Source organism: Kazachstania africana, chromosome 5, assembly GCF_000304475.1.
Source record: "Kazachstania africana CBS 2517 chromosome 5, complete genome".
NCBI classification, from domain to species: Eukaryota; Fungi; Ascomycota; class Saccharomycetes; order Saccharomycetales; family Saccharomycetaceae; genus Kazachstania; species Kazachstania africana.
The window spans coordinates 793,023-818,269 of record NC_018944.1 but is presented as its reverse complement, the minus strand read 5'-3'; the positions used below and the strand labels follow the sequence as shown (position 1 = coordinate 818,269).

The window sequence follows — 25,247 nt, the reverse complement described above, 5'->3', positions numbered from 1 at the left end:
TGATAGTCAAAAGACAAAAAAAAAGTCTTTCGATATCCTAATGGTGAATGGTATATCTCTTTTTAAAGCAAACGACGCGTATATGTCCGCAACTACCGTCAATATATCGAGGATTAAACTGTATGCGATGTTGCAGTGATGATGGCTGTGCAAGTCTTTTCAAGCTTGTTGTGTTTTTTTTAGCACGGGCATATTGAGCATCGCGCAATGTAGAACAAGGCTCAATAAGGCTTTGACGTCGATATTGAATGAACATAATGAATAGTGTGTGACAAATGACGCTATATAGTTATGGATGCTGATATATAATTGCTAGTTTATAATTGTATTTCATTGAATTTTGGAAAGAGTTTTGCATTACCGAATGTGCAGATGACTTAATTTACTGAATGCGTCTCGGACTGGAACTATAGCATATATGATGATGGATGGGCAGATTATGAGGACGCTAGAACTCATATATAGGAGAGCATAGTGAATGCATATATGCTCACAGTGTGGGTGTTTTACAAGTTAGTCATGTGGAGCTTATTTTCATTGTACTTTTTGGCATAAGTTTTGATATAAATGATATTTGAAAACTATTAGAATTATCATTTAATTCAATTACCTACAACCTCTCTTCTATTTGAACGCTCTTCTTGTTTTATTATATTGATATTTGTTAGCTCTATATTGAGCTATGTTTATCATTTTTATTACAATATTTATGACATTCACCCGCTAAATGTAAAAAATTATTGAACCGCAATGAGAACATCTCCAGTCAGGTACGAAGATTCAAGACTATATCGGGAGGGAGCAATGCCATGGTAGAGTTCTGATAACATGGACATGATGACAACAAAAGCGGTACTTCCATTTCATACGCCATGCTATAACATAAATCGGACTATATAATACTCACCACAGGAAAAACAAAACCATCTTGAATGCTTTTATCACATAAATACTTCTCATACGTTATGGAAAAATGGATTTCTGCACTTACGAGACTTATTTTACATATATTTTCAAGAGGAAGATTCTATTTACTGAGAATGATGAAAAGTTTATACTGTAGATATCTTTATAAAAGCGGGCCTGCAATGACAACCGAATAATATATTTACACTCAATCATCTGACCTTTTGGTTTACATTTTATAATATCCATTCAGGAATAATAGCAAGCAATAACAGTTACTGACGCCTAAAATTTTGAAAAAGAATAATTGAAAAACTAAGAAAGAATGTTCTGGACCAACTTGTTTTATTTATGACGACGAATAATTGCTAAGAGTCCTGCCATGGGATGTACATTAATGCAGAGTAAACATGTTGCTGTCGTAAAGGCGTCATTCGAATAGATGAATTTTGGGTTTCGATCGGTTAACAACTGAAGTCATTGAACGAGCTGGGGTACATAGGGTTGCTGTATATTCAAAAATGATCTTGACATTTTACGATGAAAAAAGTGACGTAAAGGAAGATCAAAGCTTGTCTATTGTGTGTTATCATAGTAATTAGTGTTCATGTTGTGGATGTCAGTCAAATAATTAAAGTAAGTTCCTGTTAATCAGTGGTTGCACCAAAGATTGCACTGGTTATACGTAAAATATAATCACAATATAAAATAATATAAAGTGATACAAACTTTGATCAAAATTCAGTGTTCATCTGAGTATTTATACTTTTTCCAACACATTTTGATTTATGCCGTTTATCATGTCCCAGTTTTATGAGTCAATACGTTATCATAATTATCGTACCATAATTATTGCATGATAATATGTATTCGTGCTTATCAGACTATAATTTTTTCGTGTCAATACATGGTCGTGTTTATCATACCATAATTATTGTTCAATCCTTCTATAACATTCTAAATTTGTCATTCTAACTAGCAAAACATTGAAATATCAGTATATTGCCATTTCCAGCACTACCCCTCCTAAATCGTGATAATACGGGCAGGAGTGTAAAATTAGCTTTATTGAAGTTAGGAAACTTAATATATAATCTGTGCATAAAAATTGTATGCTTCAGTAGCTCAGTCGGAAGAGCGTCAGTCTCATAATCTGAAGGTCGAGAGTTCGAACCTCCCCTGGAGCATTTTATTTTTTTTCGCTGTTCATTTCTCGAAAAAATCGTGAAATTTCCTGTTTAGGAAAGAGGTCACATGACTTTTTGAAAAAACAGGTAAATTTGAATATGTCCTCTATATTTTTTTTTCCAGTCGTCTTGAAGATATTGGCATCTTGATACAGAAATAAACATTATTACTGGTTTATTTCTCGATAAATAGACAAACACAACTTTCTAAATCATCGAGTGCGCACTTCCGCTAAGTTTTGACCCCTCTCTTAACATTAAACTGCAATTTATTCGATTCAATTATGACGTTGTCATTAAGAGAACAGTTAGAGCAGTTTGCAGACAGATTTGATGCTGAAAGTGCTAATTTACAAGATAAGCAAGCAATTCTCTCAGAATTACGCGATGTTTTGGAAAGTGCTTCATCTGAGGAATATGAACTGTTCATGAACAATGTTATCCCGCCTCTTTTGAAAAACCTGCAAGAAATTCCAATATCATTCAATAAAAGATCATCAGAACATAAAATAAGAAACTTCATCTTAGATGTGCTGAACAGATCTCTTTCTAGTCATGCTACAGATCCTCAAATCATTTCTGTATTAGATACTTTACTCTCCATATTACCAAATGAAAATGAAGAAAATGGTATACTTTGCATGAAAGTACTTACCATACTTTTCAAGACTTATAAAGTTTTATTACAAGACAAAGTCGCATCTTTCATTGAAATCATCATTCAATTTTATAAAAATGCTGCAGGGTCAGTAGAAAAGGAATTCAGTGAATCTGCTGCACCAGATAGTCCGTCCAAGGAAGCCAGTGAGAATTTATTGGACGATGATGATGATATTATTAACAATGACAACGAAGATGAAAGTTCTACGATAGAATCTTTAAGAGCAACAACCTGCTCTTTTAAGGTGCTTTCAGAATGTCCCATTACAATGGTCACTTTATATTCTTCCTATAAACATTTAACTAGCTCGTCTTTGTTGGAATTCACTCCTCTAGTTATGGATTTATTGAAAATTGAGGCTGAACAACAAAAAAATGCCCGTATGCAAGCTGAACGTGAAGGTAGAAAATTTACTGATATTTCCCCAGATATTAAAAATAGATCTGTATATTGTGAATTCATTCTCGCTCAAATTAAGGCTACCTCATTTTTGGCCTATGTCTTTATTAGGGGTTATGCTCAAGAATACTTGAAAAGTAATGCTGAAATGGTGCCAGCTTTAATAATACGATTATTACAAGATTGCCCATCTGAATTATCTTCAGCAAGAAAAGAACTTCTGCACGCCACAAGACATATCCTTTCTACAAATTACAAAACTTTATTTTTACCAAAATTAAACTATTTATTCGATGAAAATGTATTAATAGGTAGTGGCTTCACTACACACGAAATTTTAAGACCATTGGCTTACAGTACAGTCGCCGATTTCATCCATAATATCAGGTCAGAGTTGAGTTTAGACGATATTGAAAAAACCATTAGGATGTACACTGGTTATCTTTTAGATCAGTCCCTAGCGTTAACTGTACAAATAATGAGTGCAAAATTACTTCTGAATTTAGTCGAGAGAATTCTTAAACTTGGAAAAGAAAATCCTCAAGAAGCACCACGAGCCAAAAAATTATTGATGATTATTATAGATTCCTACACTAAGAGATTCAAAATGTTAAATATGCAATATGATACTATTATCGAACAACATGAAGATTATGAAAAGAAAAAGACCGAAAAAATCGAAGCTGGTCAAAATACGTTAAAGACAGAGGATATTGAACCAGATGCCTTCATGGCTAAATTTTTCCGTGTGAGTAATGATTCAACAAATAACAACCTAACAAAGGATGATAAAAAAGAAATCCAGAAGGATAGTGATGGTGATATAAATATGAATGAAGATGATGATACAAAAAAGGAGCAAATAAAAGACCTAGAGCATGGCCCAATAGATATCTTCAATATTAGTAATTATTCTCCTATTCAATTATCCCCAGTACCAAATGGTGACCCAATCAAAGATGCCTTCTACATATATCGAACACTTATGTCCTTCTTAAAGACAATCATTCATGACCTTAAATTGTTCAATCCTCCTCCAAATGATTACACTATTGCTCATCCAAAACAATGGGCTGCTGTTTCTAGAGTTTTCTTTTATGAGGAAGTGGTCATGCTCAAAGCCTTGTTTCATGAATGTGTAACGGGCTTGAAATTTTTTGGCAACAGAGATACAAAAACTGTTACCACTAAGAAACATTTTGATATCACGATGCCAAGTTTGCCGGTTACGACGTCAAAAGATGGCAGAGAATTGATGGATTACCTTGCATTCATGTTCTTACAGATGGACAATTCCACTTTTAATGAGATCATTGAATCTGAACTGGAATTCCTCTATAGTTGCATGCTTCAGGATTCTGCTTTGCTTCATGTGGCACAGTCCTTTTTAACAAGTGAAATAACATCGTCTAATTTTGCAAGCATTCTCTTACGATTTTTAAAAACGAAATTAAAAGATTTGGGTAACGCTGATTTCAATGAATCAAATATCTTAATACGCCTTTTCAAACTGTCTTTTATGTCAGTGAATTTATTCCCTACCACTAATGAATTAGTTCTATTACCACATCTTAATGACTTAATCCTAGACTCACTAAAATATTCTGCTACTACCGAGGAGCCACTAGTATATTTCTATCTAGTGAGAACGCTATTTAGAAGTATCGGGGGCGGCAGATTTGAAAACCTCTATAGATCCATCAAACCCATCCTACAAGTTTTATTACAGTCATTAAATGAAATGATATTGACTGCGCGTTTACCTCATGAACGCGAGATTTATGTGGAATTGTGCATTACTGTTCCTGTAAGACTAAGTGTATTGGCACCTTATTTACCTTATCTCATGAAACCACTGGTATACGCCCTACAAGGGTACCCAGAACTTATTTCACAAGGTCTCAGGACTTTAGAATTATGTATCGATAACCTCACTGCTGAATACTTCGATCCGATTATCGAACCAGTAATTGATGATGTTTCAAAGGCATTATTTAAGTTGCTACAACCTCAACCATTCAATCATACAATAAGTCACACAGCTGTGAAGATCTTGGGTAAATTAGGTGGAAGGAATCGTCGGTTCTTAAAGCCCCCATCTGATCTCAAAATAGTAGATGAGTTGAGTACAGACATTAATGCCCTTTTTAAAGTAAATGGCCTTAATGCTGAGATTCCCCTATCAATAACACCAGGTATAGAAGCTGCATTAGAAATTATAGAAAATTATAAAGTTGACATCCATTATCGAAAGAATGCCTACAAATATATCTCAAACGTTCTTCTTTTATTGGTCAAATCATCTATCAATTTTCCAGAAAACTACAAATCTTTACTGAAAGGAGCTGCAGGAATACCTCTTGCTGCTAAAGTCGAAACTAAGATGAATTTTGAGTTAGGACAACCAATTGATAGAACTGCATTTTCTGACAAAGAGATCTTGTTCATAAAGCTCTTAGAAGCCGTCTTTTTCGCTGCCTCTGTCGATGAAATAAAAGCTGATGCATCAACTTTAATCAATACTATCGTTGATCACTTTTGCTTACTGCAAGTTAATAGTACTCTGTTGAAAAAAAGACACATCAACAATCTGTACAATTTAGACATTGAACAACCTGAAATGGTCTTTAGCAGCAACGTTCTTGTTCAGGCGATCTGCACTTCTCTGGCATGTTATATACCGGCAGTTCAAAAAAGTGCCATAGATGCTATTCAACGTATTTGTGAACGTTGCAAGATAATTTACGATGAAAAACTTGTGTTCGAATTCTCTTTAATCTACGATTTAATGAAACAGTTTATGCATTGTTGCTACAATGAGGCATTCTATGATAAGAACGCTGGTGTTTTAGGTATTCAGACATTGGTTGAGAAGGCTGGAGTTTCAACTGATTTCTTAAAGATAACGCAGCCTGGATTAGTTGCTGGGTTCCTTTTTGTGCTCAAAGATACACCTGTAGGAGCTCCATCGGTAATAACAAAGGCTGCTGAGGATTTATTGTTTGAAATTCTGAGATTGACTTGTGAGGGCTTATCTGAATCTGATCTTGAATCGAAGGGTCTACAACACTCACTTACCGATATCGTATGTGAATTAAGCAATCCTAATGAGAAAGTTAGAAAAGCTTGTCAGAGATGCTTAAGTGTCATCTCGGAAGCAACAGATATCCCTATTGTAAAACTTATGGAGAGATCCAAGAACTTTCTGTTCTCTCCTATATTTGCAAAGCCACTGAGAGCTCTATCATTTACCATGCAAATTGGTAATATAGATGCTGTTTCATACTGTCTCGCACTACCAAATACTTTTTTGACTTTTAACGAAGAGCTTTTTAGGCTCCTGCAAGAAGTTATAGTTCTAGCAGATGCCGAAGATGAATCATTGTCTACTTTACAAAAGGCAACAGAATATAAAACCTCAGAACAACTCATAAAGCTTAGAGTATTCTGCATAAAATTATTGGCTCTTGCGTTAAAAAATGAGGCTTTTGCAGCTGCTCAACAGGGAAATATTAGAATAAGAATTTTGGCTGTTTTTTTTAAGACAATGTTAAAAACCTCTCCTGAAATTATTGACACAACGTACGAAGCATTAAAAAGTGCCCTAGAAGAGAATTCAAAACTACCCAAGGAACTGCTACAAAATGGTTTAAAGCCTATACTAATGAACCTTTCGGATCACCAGAAATTGACAGTCCCTGGACTATACGCCTTATCAAAATTGTTAGAACTGTTGATCACTTATTTCAAGGTCGAAATTGGTAAGAAGCTTTTGGACCATTTGACGGCATGGTGCAGATTGGAAGTTCTAGATACTATATTCGACCAAGATATAATAGACCAAACACCAAACAATATTATAGTCAATATCATTAATGTGTTTTATCTGTTGCCTCCAAGGGCCGACATGTTCTTGAATGATCTAGTACTGAAGATAATGTTTTTAGAAAGAAAGCTTCGAATTCAGTTAAATTCTCCATTCCGTCTACCACTAGCCAAATATCTCAATAGATTCCATACCTCTGTCATTGAGTATTTCAAAAAGAATATGGCTCTGCGCCAACTTATTCTTTTGATGTGTAGCATTATTCAAAGACCCGAAGCAAGTGACCTAGCTGCTGAATTCGAAAAAGAAATGCCTGAATTCTACAACTACTATATGGCTAACATTCCTACTAACCAGGTGAGAGTTGTCAGCTTCTTTGCCAATATGGTTGACCTCTTTGATACGATGTATAAAATTAAAGGCTCCGAGTGGTTAAAAAACCAAAGAGAAATGGTCTTTAAGTTGCAAGATATGCTGAAACTTACATTTAAGACCATCAATGAAAGTTCTTTCCACTTAGATGAACTTCAGCTAAATCAGGCAATCGACAAGTTTCAAAATATTTATATTCGTTTTTCAGAATTGAATAAGCAAGAACCACAGCTTGTCCTTGATCTTATTGAGTTTGGAATTTCACATTCCATGAGATTTTCGCCTTCATTTTTGACTTATATATTTGAAGATGTTGTGAAGACAGAAGACAAAGACTACCAGACATTATTTTTGGATACATCATTGAAATTCATGCTGAACTCTAATAACTTGAAAAGCCGTGTCTTTATTTTGAAGAAAATAGTTAATTCTTCGTTAATTTACGAGGGTTTGAAATATGGGTCTCTTGAGCGTTTTATGAAGGATAATAGTAAACCGGAGTGGCTAGAGCTAATCCATACGAAGATATGGAAAAGTGGAAATGAAGATTTATTTACCAAGGTTTCTGGCGACTACAATTTCTATAGGTTCGAACTGCTCCAACTTTCTGCCATCTTTATTAAGTGGGCTCCAAAACTTATCGCAGACATACGGAAGAACGTGATTAAGTTTAATTGGAACTTTATCAAACTAACTGATACGCTTATAAAACAAACAGCTTATTTAGTTACCTCCTTATTCATTGTTAACTATGAGTTCCCTATCAGCGTCACTACACAGGTATTTGTAGCACTCTTACGAAGTCCTCAGAGCGAATCTCGTTATTTGGTACGCCAATCTTTGGATATAATTGCACCAATAATCAGTAAGCAAATGAATGAAGCTGGAACACCCAACGAATGGGTGAATTGGGTTAAACGTGTTATGTTCGAGAACACATCAATCCAGAATAACGTTTTATATCAATTTTTAGTTAGCCACGGGGATCTATTTTATGAATCAAGGAATTTATTCCTATCTAACATTATTCATTATATGAATAAAATAACTTTCATACCAAATTCTAGCCCTGAAAACCATATATTGGCTATCGATTTGGCTTCACTCATTCCACGTTGGGAAGACAAAGCACTGAAAGATGTAGCTGCCATCGATCATTCAGTCGATGGTGATGTTGATATGGATACAGAAGCCACTATTTCTCAAACAGACATCAAACATCTTACCACGCATTCAGCAATTCCCATCAATTTACGGGAAACATTCATTTCTTTCTTGATAAGATACATCTGCGCCAGTGATCATAGAGCTACTGATAACGAGTTAGGCCTGAAAGCTGTAGATATTCTATCTCAACTACTCTCTCCAGATCGTTGGGGAGATGTCAACGTGAAACTATCCTATTTTGAAAAATTTTTGGTGAACTTAGATTTGGGATCTGAGAATTTGGTGTATTACTGCATGAATACACTTGATGTCCTATACATCTTTTTCCGCAGTAAGTCCAACGAATGGATTATTGATAATTTAAGCACAATTCAAACATTATTAGACAAATGTATCCAAGTGAATCATCATGATATTCAACAGGCTCTCGTAAAAGTACTCAATACCCTTTTGAAGGCAATGAAATCCACTACTGGTATAACGCCAGCGGAAGAGGAGACTCCTTCAAAAACGTTTATCAAGTATTTGATTTCTACCATTAATAGAGATCTTCAGGGAACATCTTCTATTTCTGCTGGTGTAACGCTAGCTTGGACGCTTTTTGTCAATTTTCCTGACGCTATTGATTCTTTATTATCCATATTGATGAAAACGTTTAATAAATTGTGCAAAGATCATTTGAGTACGTCACAGCCAAAAGACGCTGTTATGGTTGAAGAAGCAAAACTCACAACAAAACTACTTGAGAAACTCTTATGTCTGTTATCTGCTAAAGTTTCGGCATTGGGTGATGTACGTCGTCCGTTTTTGTCTACCATAGCACTTTTAATTGATCGCTCAATGGATCAAAACTTTCTAAGAAAGATTATCATCGTTTCTGGAACCTGGGTTTTCAACAATGAAATATTCCCCACGATAAAAGAGAAAGCTGCCATTTTAACTAAGATGCTGGCATTTGAGGTCAGGGGCGAGCCTTCCCTTTCAAAAATGTTTTATGAGATTGTGCTAGAACTTTTCGATAAAAAACAATTCATAAACACTGAAATTACGGTAAGAATGGAACAACCATTTTTAGTTGGTACAAGAACGAATAACATCGAAATAAGAAAACGTTTCATGCAAATATTGGAGCACAGTCTGGACAAAGATATCAAGGAACGTTTGTATTACATCATCAGAGATCAAAATTGGGAATTTATATCAGATTATCCATGGCTAAATCAAGCAATTCAACTCTTATTTGGCGCCTTTGAACAACAATATATGCTATCTCTTGAAGCTCCATATCCTTTACCTCTACCTAATACTTTGGAGCACTTTCTTCCCGAGGAATTTAAAAATTCAGGAGAAGTTGAGGATTCTAAGCTTTCGCAATTTATTAATGCCCATACAGAAAGTATAACAAAACTATGCAATGTTCCGACAGAGGATATTCTTGGTCCCTTGACCGAGATCTTTTACCAAGATGCCAGAGCTATCAAAAATACCTGGGTCAACATATTCCCAGAGATTTATAAGTGCATTCCTCGTAATGAAAAGTACGGATTTGTTCGTTCTTTGATTACACTTCTATCCAAACCATATCACTCCAGACAAGTAAATGGAAAGGTTAACATCATTTCAGTACTTTTGGATTCAATTAGTGAAATTGAAGGTCTAGAAATCCCTCCACACTTAGTGAAATACTTGGCCATTTCTTACAACTCCTGGTACCAGTCGCTGAAAATTTTAGAATCAATTCAGGAAAATAACTTAATTGACAATTCAAAGATAATCGAGACAAACCAAGATGCCTTATTGGAAGTTTACCGTAACTTACAGGAGGAGGATATGTTTTATGGTTTATGGAGAAGACGTGCGAAGTATAATGAAACCAGTGTAGCTTTATCGTACGAACAAGTTGGATTGTGGGATAAGGCTCAACAATTATATGAAGTCGCTCAAGTCAAAGCAAGGAGTGGTGCATTGCCATATTCTGAATCTGAATATGCTTTATGGGAAGATAACTGGATTCTCTGTGCCGAAAAGCTACAGCAATGGGATATATTGACGGAATTAGCAAAACATGAAGGGTTTACAGACTTGCTATTAGAATGTGGATGGAGAGTAGCCGACTGGAAGTCTGATAGGGAAGCACTAGAACAATCAGTTAAAAGTGTTATGGACGTTCCTACCCCAAGAAGACAAATGTTTGAAAGTTTCCTCGCACTTCAGAATTTTGCAGACACAGGAAAGGGAGACCAGGACGTTCGTAGATTATGTGACGAGGGTATTCAATTAAGTTTACATAAGTGGTCTTCGCTCCCACAAAGATACACACCAGCACATAAATGGCTGCTACATGGATTTCAACAGTACCTTGAATTTTTGGAGGCCACCCACATCTTTGCTAATTTGCATACTACTACTGCTCAAAATATAGATTCAAAGGCTCAAGAAGTGAAGCGAGTGTTTCAAGCTTGGAGAGACCGTTTGCCTAATATATGGGATGATATTGACCTGTGGAATGACCTGGTAACATGGAGGCAACATACTTTTAATGTGATAAACAACGCTTACTTGCCGTTAATTCCTACTTTACAACAGAATAACAGTAATAATACCATCAACACTCATGCATACCGAGGATATCATGAATTGGCATGGATAATAAATAGGTTTGCACATGTAGCAAGAAAACATAACATGCCAGATGTTTGTGTCAGTCAACTTGCCAGAATATACACTTTGCCTAATATTGAAATTCAAGAAGCGTTCCTTAAATTACGTGAACAGGCAAAGTGCCATTATAAAAATATGAATGAGCTAACAACTGGTCTAGATGTTATTAGTAATACCAATTTAGTGTATTTCGGTACTGGACAAAAGGCAGAGTTTTTTACCCTGAAAGGTATGTTCTTATCTAAGCTTAAAGCATATGATGAGGCTAACCAAGCTTTTGCAACTGCTGTCCAAATTGATCTGAACCTTGCAAAGGCGTGGGCTCAATGGGGTTACTTCAATGATCATCGTTTATTAGAAGAACCTAACAATATCAGCTTTGCAAGCAACGCCATTAGCTGCTACTTACAAGCTGCTGGTCTGTATAAGAACGCCAAGACAAGAAATCTGTTATGTCGTATACTTTGGTTGATCAGCATGGATGATGCTTCTGGCTCTTTAACAAATGCTTTTGATTCATTTAGAGGGGAGGTACCGGTCTGGTATTGGATCACATTTATTCCACAACTATTAACGTCATTGTCTCACAAAGAGGCCAACATGGTTCGCCAAATACTGATCAGAATTGCCAAGAGTTATCCACAAGCTTTACATTTCCAACTAAGAACAACTAGAGAAGACTTTGCTGTCATTCAAAGAAGAACTATGGCTGTATTAGCTGAAAAAGGAGATTCTGCTGATGTTTCACAAGCTACCAATAACCAAAGGCAACCATGGGAACATTTGCAAGAGTTGAGTAATATATTAAAGACGGCTTATCCCCTGTTGGCCTTATCTTTAGAATCGCTGGTTACGCAAATCAATGAGAGATTTAAGAGTACGCCAGATGAAGATTTATTTAGACTGATAAATGTTCTTTTGATCGATGGTACTTTCAATTATAATCGCTTACCACTTCCAAGGGCTAACTCACCGCTTCCTTCTAACACTGAAACAAACTTAGCAAGACTGTCTGACACATTATTGGATCCACATATAAGGCCGAAATTCAATGCCGACTTTATTGAGAGCAAACCTGATTTTGAAACATACTTGAAGAGGCTGCGCTATTGGCGTAGAAGATTAGAAAACAAGCTGGACAGAGCACCACAAATTGAATATTTAGAAAGAGTATGTCCTAATTTGAGTAATTTCCATTACCAAAAATTCGAGGATATAGAAGTTCCTGGTCAATATCTATTGAATCATGACAATAATACGCATTTTGTGAAAATAGCTAGATTTTTGCCGGCTGTTAATTTTGTTCGCGGTACACAGACCTCTTACAGAAGAATCAATTTACGTGGCCATGACGGTAGCGTTCATTCTTTTGCTATTCAATCGCCCGCTGCAAGACATTCTAGAAGAGAAGAAAGAATGTTCCAGTTTTACAGGCTGTTGAACATTTTATTGCAGAATAATGTACAAACTAGAAACCGTAATTTACAGTTCACTCTCCCTGTAGCGGTCCCACTGTCACCGCAGGTTAGAATAATGAATGATAAGTCCTCTTTTATTACATTACATGAGATTTATGATGAATATTGCCATAAAGCGAAGATAGATTCTGACAAAATTCATGACTTCTTTTCAGAGCAATTGAATATTGCACATGATAAGTCATTACCAACACCTGACATAACACTTGTAAAAGTTGAAATTTTGAGTTCTATACAATCGATGTTTTTACCTTCAACAGTTTTGAAGGACTACTTTGCCTCAATTTACACAGAATTTGAAGAATTTTGGTTATTTCGTAAGTACTTTGCTTCGCACTACGCGTCCTTTACATTTATGACCTACATGATGCTCATTAATAACCGAACTCCCCACAAAATACATATTGATAAGCTATCTGGTGATGTATTTACATTAGACACGTTGCCGTCGAGATATCCCTATGAAAGAGTGAAACCTTTCTTGAAACATGCTGAGATATCCAACCTGCCAGCTGATGCACCAATATTCCATAATAACGAACCAGTTCCATTCAGATTAACACCAAATATACAGAAATTAATCGGTGATTCTGCACTAGAGGGTGTTTTCTCAATTGACATGTTTACTCTTGCCCGTTCATTAATTGACGCAGAAAATGAGTTGAATACTTATCTGACTCTATTCATCCGTGATGAAATTATCTCGTGGTATAGTAACCTACATAGACCAATAACTGAAAATCCTCAGCTAACGGAAATGGTTAAGTCAAATGTTGGTTTGATTATTAAAAGGGTGTCCCAACTAAGCCATCTAAGCTCAACACCAAATGTTACTACACAATTCGTGCTAGATTGTATAAGCTCAGCTGTGAATCCAAGAAACTTAGCTGCTACAGATTCAAGCTACATGGCATGGTTTTAAAATTATTACCTTTTATCGCTTTGCCGTAATTTTTTAAATAAACGTATATGTAAATTATATTCAGAGTCTTTCTGTAATCTTTAATCAGTATTAATTTTATCATTGAGAGGTATATACAGAATTTAAGCTCAATACTTATTTATATAAAGCAGGCGAAACTTAGCCAATATTCTGGATCATTTTCATCAAATTTGTAATATGTACATCATCATTATTAGTAATCACATCATCTAAAATCAGGGAATCATCTTCTTTATCTAGAACAAATTTTTGGCTTGATACTGAGTCCAGAGTGTCAAATAAGTTTAAATCAAAGCCAACTGGAAGTTCCCATTTATGCTTTTTGATTAGTTGAATTAATTGGAAATGCTTTATTTCAAAATTAGCTGCTAATATTTTTTTGTACCAAGAGTGAGCATCCTGAATTTGATTCTTTTCATTATTTCTTAATAGCATTGCTGTACAAATTTTGAAAGATAGAGGAATATTATTTCTTTCCATTAAGGTGAAGAGTTCTGACAATTGCAAGTCAGTTAGCGTGAATCTATTACTGTATATTATCGTCGAGAAAGGGCAGTTCTTTGAAGTGATTTTGACACGCTTGGAACATGGCTTAGAATAGAAATCTATCAGAAAATTATATGCCATTTGAAAGTTATTCAATTTAAACAGTGCGGCATCAATAAAGACATTCATTATTCCTGTGTCATGTTTCCATAAGTAAAACTTTTTAGAATTAGCCTCCAAATATTTAATATAGTTTTTATAAAACCGAACCAAAACATTTTCAAAGTTACTAGCTTTGAGGATAGTACATGAAGTTGACAGAAGAACTATGTATAACTCTGTTAGAATGGCAGAGATATTATCCAATTCCACAGCAAGGGATTGCGGTAACAGCTTATTATTTAATTGTTCAGATTTCCTGTCCAATAATTCGTTTGATGTTGAAATGTGCTTAATGTCATTATGGAACACGAACCCATAAATTCCCAGATCATTCAGCAATGGTAAGGGATCCGGCTTTTTGATTGCAGATATCATAAATAAGCACATTATTTTTGGATCTTCAAAGTATTTCAAAGAACTCATTATTTCTTGAACTATCCTTTTCTTAAAGTTCCACGTCTTTGGTACGACTGATAAATTATTTGTAACAGAGATCAAAGTGAAAACGGCATCTTGATAATTTCTATTATTATTTTGTTTTCTTAATAATTTGAAGAAACTGTGGATTGAAACGTGCAGGAAGCGGTACAATCGTCCTTTTGGTACCAATTCTTTGTTAAATTCAATGAATTCAATTAAAATTTTGAAAACTGAACTAAATAATTGTAAATTGCCAATTTCAGATATTATAAATAGTAGTTCATTAAGAAATGTAATAAAAGTTGTGATTTTATGAACATCATTATACTTATTTCTTAAACTAATTTCTTCAATCTTTTTTATCATTTCAACCAAAAAAATTTCGATATATTTGGAGTTCCTATTATGTTTGATAACATTATTCATTAAATGTATCATTGCTTTGAAATCGTGCAGTTTAAGAAATTTATTCTTAAACATTGATGAATTTTCAAATTTTGAGAAGTATTCGAATGTTGCTAACTGTCTCTCTAATTCAGACCCTTGTAGTAACTTGGAAGTCATTCTCTTGATATATTTTGAGGACGAAAGATGAACATCGTGTGAGATAAGGAAATAGTAATGTTTAAAGAATTCGTTCGATGACAAATGCTCGTAAAACCACCTATGTACATCATCTGGCAATACCAATGGCCTAGGGGGGTTCACAATTGGGAAAACTGTACGTTGACATTTGATAATCTCGTAAACCTTCCCTCCTTTTGATGAATCCGATAACCGTGAATCACTGAGAATAGCCCTCAAATTCGATAAAAAGCTCTCATACTGTTTACTACCAACGTACTGGTACATCACCATTTGCATGAATGAACGTGAATTTGAAGAATCTATTAGATTCTGAGTAATTTTTGTATATTTCTGGGGGTATAACTTCTTCAATTGCAATTTCAGTCTTGGTATTATAGTGTAATCAGTGCTAGACTCGATGGAATCCACCAAATGCTTGATTTCTGGATTGGTCGAATCGCAGAGGGCGTTAAAAGTAGAAGTCTGAACGATGTTTTCTATCGTATCACGGTCTTTCGTTTTACTTACTTGGGTTATCCACCTGCAACGGGAAATTCCCTTACATCTTGTCCATGAGCTGGCATATCTGAGCATACTTCAAGCCTAGCATGAATTAGTACTGGCACAGAAGGGTTTAAAATAGGCAACAACTAGTACTAATCCTTCACCCAGGAGTCTAAAGCATAGAAGTGGTGTGTTTTTTTTCCAGCCCTTCAAGACTTCTAAAACATATAAGTCTATAATGAGTGTACAAGATACGGGGAATGAGCACGTGTACAATGGAATTCCTCGAGATATAATGAGGCCAGTTGCTCAAGAAAGTCTATCGACTAATTTCGACGGTTTTCTCAAGATAGCAGTAGGTGTAGTTTCTGGATTATTCAAGTAATATGCTGTCAAAGATGGAATAACAACTGTGCTTTGCCAATATAGGAAACAATGTCTGCATGGAAGAAAGCAAGCAGCGAACCAGGTACCCACAACACCTCCTCATTCTGCATTTAAATTATCCTCAAAATTCTCGAGGATGCTCGAGATATTGAATGCAAGCGTTTCCGAATGTAGTAATTACTCATGCATCACATTCTCATAAGGAGATGCTATTTTTGGCTCTGAAAGTTTCCAGTTCCACCTGCTGATGGAGCCACATGCATGTATATATACATCGATTGCATATGTGGAGAAGTACGGGGTAGGGACCTACTGTGCCAGAGTAGTTGGGATTGAGTAGTGAACGCTGGTTAGTTCGAGATGTATAGCTACGGTGATAATGGATTGATTGGATTAGGTATTATAACAAGAAGACCCAGCGATAATTTACTGAACAAGATAAGATACAAAGATGATCGAAAGAGGGAGATTTCAGACAGTAATATATCAATCATATCCGGGGCTTCTACGGTGACGAATCGACGCTCCTTGAGTACAAGCACCACCAGCAGTAGTAATAGTGTTGTTATTGATAACAAATACTGCACTCAAAACAGAACTGGTGATAGCAATAAAACTGTCATTGACAATAGGAATAATGCCACCGACAAAGGTGCCTTGACACCATCTCAGAAATATAGATTGCATAAATTTGGTAGACAGGATAAATTGAGAAAGCAGATTATAAACAACGATAGCCTATTTGATGGTTGGAATGTTCCAGTATATTCTTATTTAGGAGAAGAGTCTCTGGACCTACCAGTGACACCAATACCTGGGATGCAAGCATTCAATAGTGACACTAGTTTTATGAGTTCAGTCTCCTCAAATTTATCAGAGGTTAACGTAAGGAAATTCAGGGCACGAAGACCTGCTAAGAGATTGGTCAGCAATGGCAGTATTACTAGTCTTGGTGATGCATCGTTGACGTCTAGGGACAAATCAGACGTCCTATGTGAAGGTAGGCCAAATTGGTTACCACCTTTAGAATCATGTGAACGGGCCAAGACCGAAAGAATGATAAACAAGACATTTGAATCCATGTTTCAAGTGGAACTTAATAGGAATTCAAGACGATGGGAACTGTTGAATCGAAACAGATTAAATTGGGAACGTTATATGAATACCTTACACGAGGATAACCTGCACAAGCTACGCAAGCTGGTATGGGACGCATCAATAAATCAGGATTTGAGATTATCATGTTACTCTCGCTTATTTAAAAGGACAACTGATATCAAAATTGAATCATATAATGAACTTGTTACCAAGTTGCTACAAATTGAATTCCCAGCCAGCAAACAATTAGAGATCGATAGGACAGTACAAGAAAACATCAAGTCCAAAATTTCGTTTCGTGAATATAACGGTTCCGGTAAGATCTTTAATGATTTACAACAACTTCTACAAATCAAATCAATTTCCAAGAGAGGTCTCTTACAGGGTGATGAATTATTATTTTTCCATTTTTTACAAATGAAGTATCAAATGAGTGATATATGGAACATAGTGAACATGATTCAATCAAATTGTTTCCATGAGAATGTGCAGTTTAAGTTTGGTAATAACACTTACAATTTAAATTTTTTCAAACTAGAGAGTGAGCCAATCGATTTCAAAATGTTTTGGAATATAATGGAAAGACTCAACCATGATCTCTTCCTGTGGGTCGTGGACATTATCGTCATTACAAACATGCTACAAAATAAATGGAACTATAAGATCCTGCTATCATTTGTAATCAATATTCTTACAAATTACCATTTCGGATTCAATGATCTTGTTGAATTACATACATTAACAGACTCGAATTTCATCTTGCCTGCACATCCATTGGACTCAAGTGACGCATTCGACATCAACCACAATTTCGTCAAGAAATGGTCACGTTTCTATGAGAAAATGTAGTCTCAGCTGGTTTTGAATTCATTAATTATGATATATTACTATATACATACATATATTTAACAATGCGGAAACGAGAAAAACACTGATAGTTTGGTTGTAAGATACATCTCCCAATATATAAAGAGGAAGGTGGCGTCTTGTTTATGAGATAAAGGACGACAACGACGACGATGTCAGAATGTACACGTTCTCTTTGGCCGTTGGTGTCGACGGCAAATAGTGCAATAGCGTTTGTAACTTCATTTATCTCCCTATTTCCTCAGATCATCGAGACGTACAGAGATAAGACGGTTGAAGGGTTATCGCCCTATTTCCTGCTGGCATGGGTATGTGGTGATATAACGTCTCTGACTGGGGCCATAATTACTAAACAGTTAGCATTCCAGATTGTCCTGGCATGCTATTTTCTACTTAATGATTTGATAGTGCTGGGACAGTACTATTACTATGGGATTATCCATGGAAACAAGCTCGCGACTGCTGGCCACGAATCGAAGCCTATGATTATCTCACGTCGTGGTAGTGCTGGAAGTAATGCCAGCAGGGTTCTTGTGGCATGCTCCTTAGCATTAGCCAACGGAGTTGAAGCTGCTCGTGTTACCGATATTATTCCACCACCACCGACAAATAACCGACTTGGGTTGACACTATCCTGGATTGGCGGATTATTCTACGTATGTGCAAGAATCCCGCAACTGGTTAAAAATTGGCAAAGGAAGTCTACGGACGGGGTCTCTCCTTTCTTATTTGCCACTACATTAGCATGCAATCTGACATACAATGCGTCAATTTTTACAAATTGCAAGTTCATCGAGTGTTCCGACAAATTTGAGTTTGTCTACAACGAAGCTCCATTCATCTTCGGCAGTCTAGGTACTGTATTGTTTGATCTCGTTTATTTCTACCAATGTTACGTGCTATACGTAGACGACTCCAAATGGCGAGAATTAGAGAGAAACTTACTACATGAGACTGGCGAGACATCGCCATTATTAGCAAATACATCCTAATCATATAACAAGCATATATCTATCACTAGCTTAGCTTCATCTGTATAGTAATAGTGTTGAGGTCCTACTGACAAATCCGGCTTCTCAGGGTTAGTATTTTAATGTATCCATTATGACCGGGAAACCATTAGGTCTCAGCTACGATATCAGTGCTTGGTAGCGCTCACCACCGCGTAACGGACAGGGCTGGCCGGCTTTAAAACATAGGGTGTGAATGACCCTCGGGTGTTAATACCGCGTCACGAAAATCCGTCCTAGTTAGGGCTTGCGAGTCTCGAACCAACCAGCATTCTCATGCTTACACATTTTTCTTTTCTTTCCGTTACTAATCTTCTTCATTGAGCCCGACTTTCAACGCTTCGAGAATCGAGCTCAATTAGACCGTTAGAATTGGTATATAAACGAGTCCTTGAAGGTTGTGTATTAATTGAGACAGTTCCATTATAAGCATCATCATCATCAAATATCACGATTAAGAATTTTATTAGAATGGTTCATCACAAAGTAACAATTATTGGTTCAGGTCCAGCTGCTCATACCGCAGCCATCTATTTGGCTCGTGCTGAAATCAAGCCAACTTTATATGAAGGTATGCTTGCAAACGGTATCGCTGCAGGTGGTCAGTTAACCACAACTACTGAAATTGAAAATTTCCCAGGTTTCCCAGAAGGTTTAACTGGTAGTGAACTCATGGAAAGAATGAGACAACAATCTGTTAAATTCGGTACTGATATAGTCACAGAAACCGTCGCTAAGGTGGATCTTTCTTCCAGACCATTCAAGTTATGGACTGAATTCAACGAAGATGCTGAGCCAATCACTACAGATGCTATTATCATGGCTACCGGTGCTTCTGCCAAGAGATTACACCTTCCAGGTGAAGAAACTTACTGGCAACAAGGTATTTCCGCATGTGCTGTCTGTGACGGTGCTGTCCCAATCTTCAGAAACAAACCATTAGCCGTCGTCGGTGGTGGTGATTCTGCATGCGAAGAAGCCTCATTTTTAACCAAATACGGTTCTAAAGTCTACATGATTGTCAGAAAAGATTATCTAAGAGCCTCCACCATCATGCAGAGACGTGTCGAGAAAAATGAAAAGATTGAAATTCTTTACAATTCTGTTACTTTAGCTGCTCAAGGTGATGGTAAATTATTAAATTCATTGAAGATTCAAAATACAACCAAGTCTCAAGAGTCAGACTTACCAGTCAACGGTCTTTTCTATGCCATTGGACACAACCCAGCTACCGATATCGTAAAGGGCCAAGTCGATACCGATGCTAATGGTTACATCAAGACTGTCCCAGGTAGCTCATTGACCTCTGTCCCAGGTGTCTTTGCTGCTGGTGATGTCCAAGACGCCAGATACAGACAAGCCATCACTTCTGCTGGTTCCGGTTGTATGGCTGCCTTGGATGCTGAAAAGTACCTTTCTGAACTAGAATAGACTCCACTTATATAATCCATCTTTATATGATATACACTATGTCTCACATGTAAATTTTTTTTTTGTCCAACATCGCAGTTTTGACTCATAGATTTCATTATTTTTCACTTTGAATGTCATCGTCTTTTTAAACTAAAGATATACAAACGCTGGAAAAGCTCTAAACTGGCTACTTTACCACTCCCATCGACAATGTCTGAGCAATCATTAGTCACATATACGAAGAAACTTATTTCAAAGCCACCGACTTTTACGCCGGAAGATTTACATGATGCTATGATTATCATAATGGAACTTCTCAATGACAAGGATTCAAATGCTACAGTATCCGTTAATGTCAAAATATCCAGTTTCTTATCATGTCTACGGGCGTCTGGACTGGATTACAAGGCCGAGTACATTGCCCAGGCTGCATTAGCTGTGCTACGTTATTCTGCATTGGTGAAATTATCACAAAATGTTATTGACAATACAGACGATTTGGTTCTCGATATTGTGGGAACCGGTGGGGATGAACAAAACACATTCAATGTATCTACATCTGCAGCCATTGTTGCATCGGGTATCCCCAATTTGAAAGTCGTCAAACATGGTGGTAAGGCATCTACTTCAAACAGTGGTGCAGGTGATTTGATATCTACACTAGGCTGTGAGACTTCAAAAGTAAACGCCACAACAGTACCCAAATTATGGAAAGACAACTCATTCCTGTTCCTTCTGGCGCCTTATTTCCATGATGGGATGGGCCGTGTAGCAGGCATTAGGAAAATGTTGGGTATTCCAACAATATTCAACGTGTTGGGACCCTTATTACACCCAGTAGAACATGTTAACAAGAGAATACTGGGGGTCTACTCTGAGAAATTAGCTTTAGAATACGCCAAGGCCTCTGCCCTAGTGTACCCCGCCAGTGAAACATTCGTCGTCTGGGGTCACGTCGGTCTCGATGAAGTCTCGCCAATAGGCAAGACCACCGTCTGGCATGTGGACCCTCAAAGGTTCAATAACGGTGGTACCTTAGTGGACACATTCGAGTTGACCCCATCAATGTTCGGTCTCAAAGAACACAGCTTGGAAAGTTGTGCATCTCTGGGACCTGCTGAGAATGCAAAGATTCTGAGAGAAGAAGTGCTTTCAGGTAAATACAAGCTCGGAGATAACCATCCAATCTACGACTACATTCTACTAAACACTGCCGTACTGTACTGTCTAAGCCAAGGCATCAACAACTGGAAGCAGGGTGTCCAGGCAGCAGAAGATAGTATCCAATCTGGTTCTGCATTAAAATCGCTCGATCATTTCATCAGAGACACCAAATTCGTCTAACCAAGCCGCACACCACAATCTCTGCATTTGTGACTTCACTATGCACTATATAAACTCTTATACAACACATATAGAACGACTCCATTCACGTTATCAACTGTTTTCTCACTATAGAGAAGCTCATCACTATGCTATAATATCGCGACGCGTTATATATTTTCTAATAACACAAAAAAACTTGAAGTACTGAATGTTTACAAAACACAATTACAAGTTGATTAAGCAAGTGGAAGCTGCTTTGAGAGCAACATGAATAAGCGTAAAAGATTTGAAGAGTTTACACCCATTGGAGAGTCCAGAATTAACGGTAGAAATTCGCCTAGTACAGCTAAATTATCGCCGACGAAACAGTACAGATCTAATGGAAAATTTGACCATTCCTTCGATGGTCCCTTGAGAAAGACTCCACGTAGAGAGCTGGATGATACCATTAATTCGATGAACAAATCATTCAACGATATATCGCAATTTGATGAAACTTTGCCGTTCATCAAGGACGGTGACAATAGCGATGGCTTTGATGATGAAAATAATCCAAAGATTAATTTACTGCCGAGTTCTAGTGAAACCATTGGTGCCATTGCATCTGAACCTATGAGGGAAAGTAAAGAAATAATCGAGAATTACAAGAAACAACTGTTTGAAAAGACTCGACAAATGGAAGTCATATATCAGATGCTCAGAGAAACTAATCCCAATGAAGACTTGAGGAAAATAATAGAGTATCAGACAGAAATTAATATTTGGAAGGACAAATATAACGTTCTCGAAGTCAAGTTTACCGATTTATCTGAAAAGTTAGATTCTACGAAAAAGGTTCACAGTGATTGTGAACAAAAGAGGACCAGTTTAGAGGCACAGCTCAAACAAAATCAAGTGGACTTTGAAGCGAAACTGAATAACGTGAGCTCACAATTCAAAGGCAAAGAATCTGACAGCAGCGATGAAGAAATATCAAAGTTGCAAGTGAAGATAGACGAGTTACAAGCTAAAATTAAGGAATTAGAGACTCAATTGCTGGATGGCAACCAGTCATTAGATGATTCCTTGACAAAATTGAAAGATGAAGTGGATCAAAAGACACAGCAACTGATTGAGCAAGAAGAGAAACATAAAGATGAATTGGACCAAAGGACAAAACAACTCACTGAACTTGAGAAAAAGCATGTGAATGAAATATCAGATTTACAAGCTCAATTAACAGAAAAGCTGACTACTATTAATAACTTGGAAGAAAATCTAAAAAAGAATAACGATGTTATTAAAAATTTTAATACTGAAAACTATAAACATGATAATCAAGTAAAGGATTTTATTTCACAAATAGAGGAACTACACGATGACAAAAAGTCCCTTACAAGAGACCTTCAAATCAGTAAGGAAAAGTTCAATAAATATCGCGGTGAAATGGAACGTAAAGTCTTTGAATTGAAAACAAGTAATGAAAGAACTACAGAAAATGACGCTGAACAACTCGATCAAATTAAAAAATTATACGAAGATCGTGTTAATAAATTACAATCGAAAAACAACAGCTTACTAAAAGAAATCGCTCAGCTTCAGACTAAAGAGTCTAATGTTAAAAGTAAATTGTCGGAATTAGAAACCAAATATAGTAAAAATACTAAACAATTGACAAAAGACAGAAATGAAGCAAAGGATAGGGAACTTTTGGCCAAAATGGAAGAATTACAAAAGAATGGAGCAGAATTAAATAAAGTAGAAAAAAAATTACAAGAAACTGAAAGTGAAAATAACAAATTAAACAGTGAACTATTTCAAAAATCTCAAGAGATTAGCAAGTTGTCAAAAGAACTAGATGGTCTCAGTGGAGTAAATTCTGAATTATTGGAAGAAAATAAATCTTTGAAGACATCAGTACGAGATAAAATAGCTTTGAAGAAAGAATTGAAAAAATCACAATCTGAAATCAAAGAATTGCATGAAAAGATTATTTCAAGTGCAAGTAAAAAATCACAGGAAATTCTACAAATAATTGAAAACAAAGATGAGGAAATAAGAAAATTAGAAAGAAAGATTAGGGATTATGATCAAAAATTTAGTAAGGAAAGTGATATCAAAGATCTGCAAAATAAGTTGAAAGCAACTGAAAACGAAAAACTGACTTTATTAGAAAGACATGAGAAAGAAGTAGAAGAATGGCGTCATGAACTTGATAAATTGCAAGAAGATGCTTCTCAAGTTGTAAAATTAAAGGAAGACTTAAATGACAAGAGTACTAAAATTGAGGAACTCCATGCTTCATTAATCAAACATCAGAAGGAGAATAGTAAGATCAGAAACGATATGCAAAAGTTGACCGCTCAATATGGAGAATTGAGGAAATCAATGAATGAATCCCAAAAATTGATCGATGAATATTATGAGTTGAAATCGACTAGGCGTAATGAAGATTTCAAGCAGGAGGAAAAACTGAATGAATTAGAAAGAAATTATAATTCCAATTTACAAAATTTGAAGAAATATGTTAAATCGTTGGAAAATGAAAATACAGAATTGGAACAACTATTGAAAAACTTCAAGCAAAATGATATTAGAAATTCGATCGAGACAAAAATGTCTGAAACGATGGAATATCGTTCAGATTATTATAAACTCAAGTACAACAGAGAGGTTAAACGAAATAATGACCTGAAAATACAGACAGATTATTTAAACCGTGTTATCAAAGCCACTCTCGCAACAGCTAAGGCAGATTTAGCAAAATACAGAAATTTAACAAGGTCATTGGGAATAGAATACGGAGACAGTTATCATACTCGATTTTATCAGGATACTATGCGTCCATCGTCTCAAAGATCAAAATTAAGATTTAAAACTGTTGCTTTATTTGTAAAATCCTGTGTTCGAATGAAACAAGTTGCGTTGAGGCACAGAATTGATGAAAGAAAGATTGATTACCTCAGAGAGAAAGCTAGAGGTGACGATAGCTACAGGAGCTGGTAATGAGACCTTTCGTATATTTAATGACAGCTGTATTATAATAATTACATATATATGTATATGAAAAAGATTCTATTCAATGTGATTTTTTAACCTTTTTATATTCTATGGATATTTGTTTAATTCTTTCTTTAAATGATTCTGCAATTACTCCAATTTGATCAAGCATATCGAAATAATTCTCCAGGTCTTCACATTTTTGTAATAAGATTTTGAAATTCTTGATGTTTTCATCAATTACATTGAGTATAATTTCGTTATTGATCAAACCGTACTGCTTTTCACATATTTCTTTTACGTCTAATTGAATTGACTGAACATGGTCACTTATTTTGTACAATAAGTAGTCATAATCGACGCTTAATTTATTGATATTTAGTGGATCAACATTTTCAGAAGCAGCATCCTCCGACATGTAGACAACT

At 36.0% G+C, this 25,247-nt stretch overlaps 8 protein-coding genes and 1 non-coding gene across 9 annotated transcripts; 7 read left to right on the top strand and 2 right to left on the bottom strand.

Annotated features, from left to right (window-relative positions):
* The first annotated feature begins 2,020 nt into the window (after positions 1–2,020).
* KAFR0Etrna3M lies at positions 2,021–2,093 on the top strand. Its single transcript has one exon. It is a non-coding gene; the product is annotated as a tRNA-Met (tRNA).
* A 284-nt stretch (positions 2,094–2,377) lies between these two features.
* TRA1 (histone acetyltransferase TRA1) lies at positions 2,378–13,579 on the top strand (the record flags this gene model as incomplete). Its single annotated transcript, XM_003957644.1, has 1 exon — positions 2,378–13,579. The coding sequence occupies one exon, from the start codon at positions 2,378–2,380 to the stop codon at positions 13,577–13,579; it is 11,202 nt and encodes a 3,733-aa protein (XP_003957693.1).
* Positions 13,580–13,738: 159 nt separating this feature from the next.
* ATP22 (Atp22p) lies at positions 13,739–15,829 on the bottom strand (the record flags this gene model as incomplete). The annotated part of the gene is made up of 1 exon (XM_003957643.1): positions 13,739–15,829. One exon carries the CDS (start codon positions 15,827–15,829, stop codon positions 13,739–13,741), a length of 2,091 nt encoding a protein of 696 aa, XP_003957692.1.
* Positions 15,830–16,486: 657 nt separating this feature from the next.
* SBE2 (Sbe2p) lies at positions 16,487–18,073 on the top strand (the record flags this gene model as incomplete). Its single annotated transcript, XM_003957642.1, has 1 exon — positions 16,487–18,073. The coding sequence occupies one exon, from the start codon at positions 16,487–16,489 to the stop codon at positions 18,071–18,073; it is 1,587 nt and encodes a 528-aa protein (XP_003957691.1).
* Positions 18,074–18,243: 170 nt separating this feature from the next.
* On the top strand, positions 18,244–19,083 carry YPQ2 (Ypq2p; the record flags this gene model as incomplete). The annotated part of the gene is made up of 1 exon (XM_003957641.1): positions 18,244–19,083. The coding sequence occupies one exon, from the start codon at positions 18,244–18,246 to the stop codon at positions 19,081–19,083; it is 840 nt and encodes a 279-aa protein (XP_003957690.1).
* Positions 19,084–19,572: 489 nt separating this feature from the next.
* Positions 19,573–20,532, top strand: TRR1 (thioredoxin-disulfide reductase TRR1; the record flags this gene model as incomplete). Its single annotated transcript, XM_003957640.1, has 1 exon — positions 19,573–20,532. The coding sequence occupies one exon, from the start codon at positions 19,573–19,575 to the stop codon at positions 20,530–20,532; it is 960 nt and encodes a 319-aa protein (XP_003957689.1).
* A 192-nt stretch (positions 20,533–20,724) lies between these two features.
* On the top strand, positions 20,725–21,858 carry TRP4 (anthranilate phosphoribosyltransferase; the record flags this gene model as incomplete). The annotated part of the gene is made up of 1 exon (XM_003957639.1): positions 20,725–21,858. One exon carries the CDS (start codon positions 20,725–20,727, stop codon positions 21,856–21,858), a length of 1,134 nt encoding a protein of 377 aa, XP_003957688.1.
* Positions 21,859–22,107: 249 nt separating this feature from the next.
* SPC110 (Spc110p) lies at positions 22,108–24,825 on the top strand (the record flags this gene model as incomplete). The annotated part of the gene is made up of 1 exon (XM_003957638.1): positions 22,108–24,825. The coding sequence occupies one exon, from the start codon at positions 22,108–22,110 to the stop codon at positions 24,823–24,825; it is 2,718 nt and encodes a 905-aa protein (XP_003957687.1).
* Positions 24,826–24,898: 73 nt separating this feature from the next.
* Positions 24,899–25,237, bottom strand: CNL1 (Cnl1p; the record flags this gene model as incomplete). Its single annotated transcript, XM_003957637.1, has 1 exon — positions 24,899–25,237. The coding sequence occupies one exon, from the start codon at positions 25,235–25,237 to the stop codon at positions 24,899–24,901; it is 339 nt and encodes a 112-aa protein (XP_003957686.1).
* Positions 25,238–25,247: the final 10 nt, after the last annotated feature.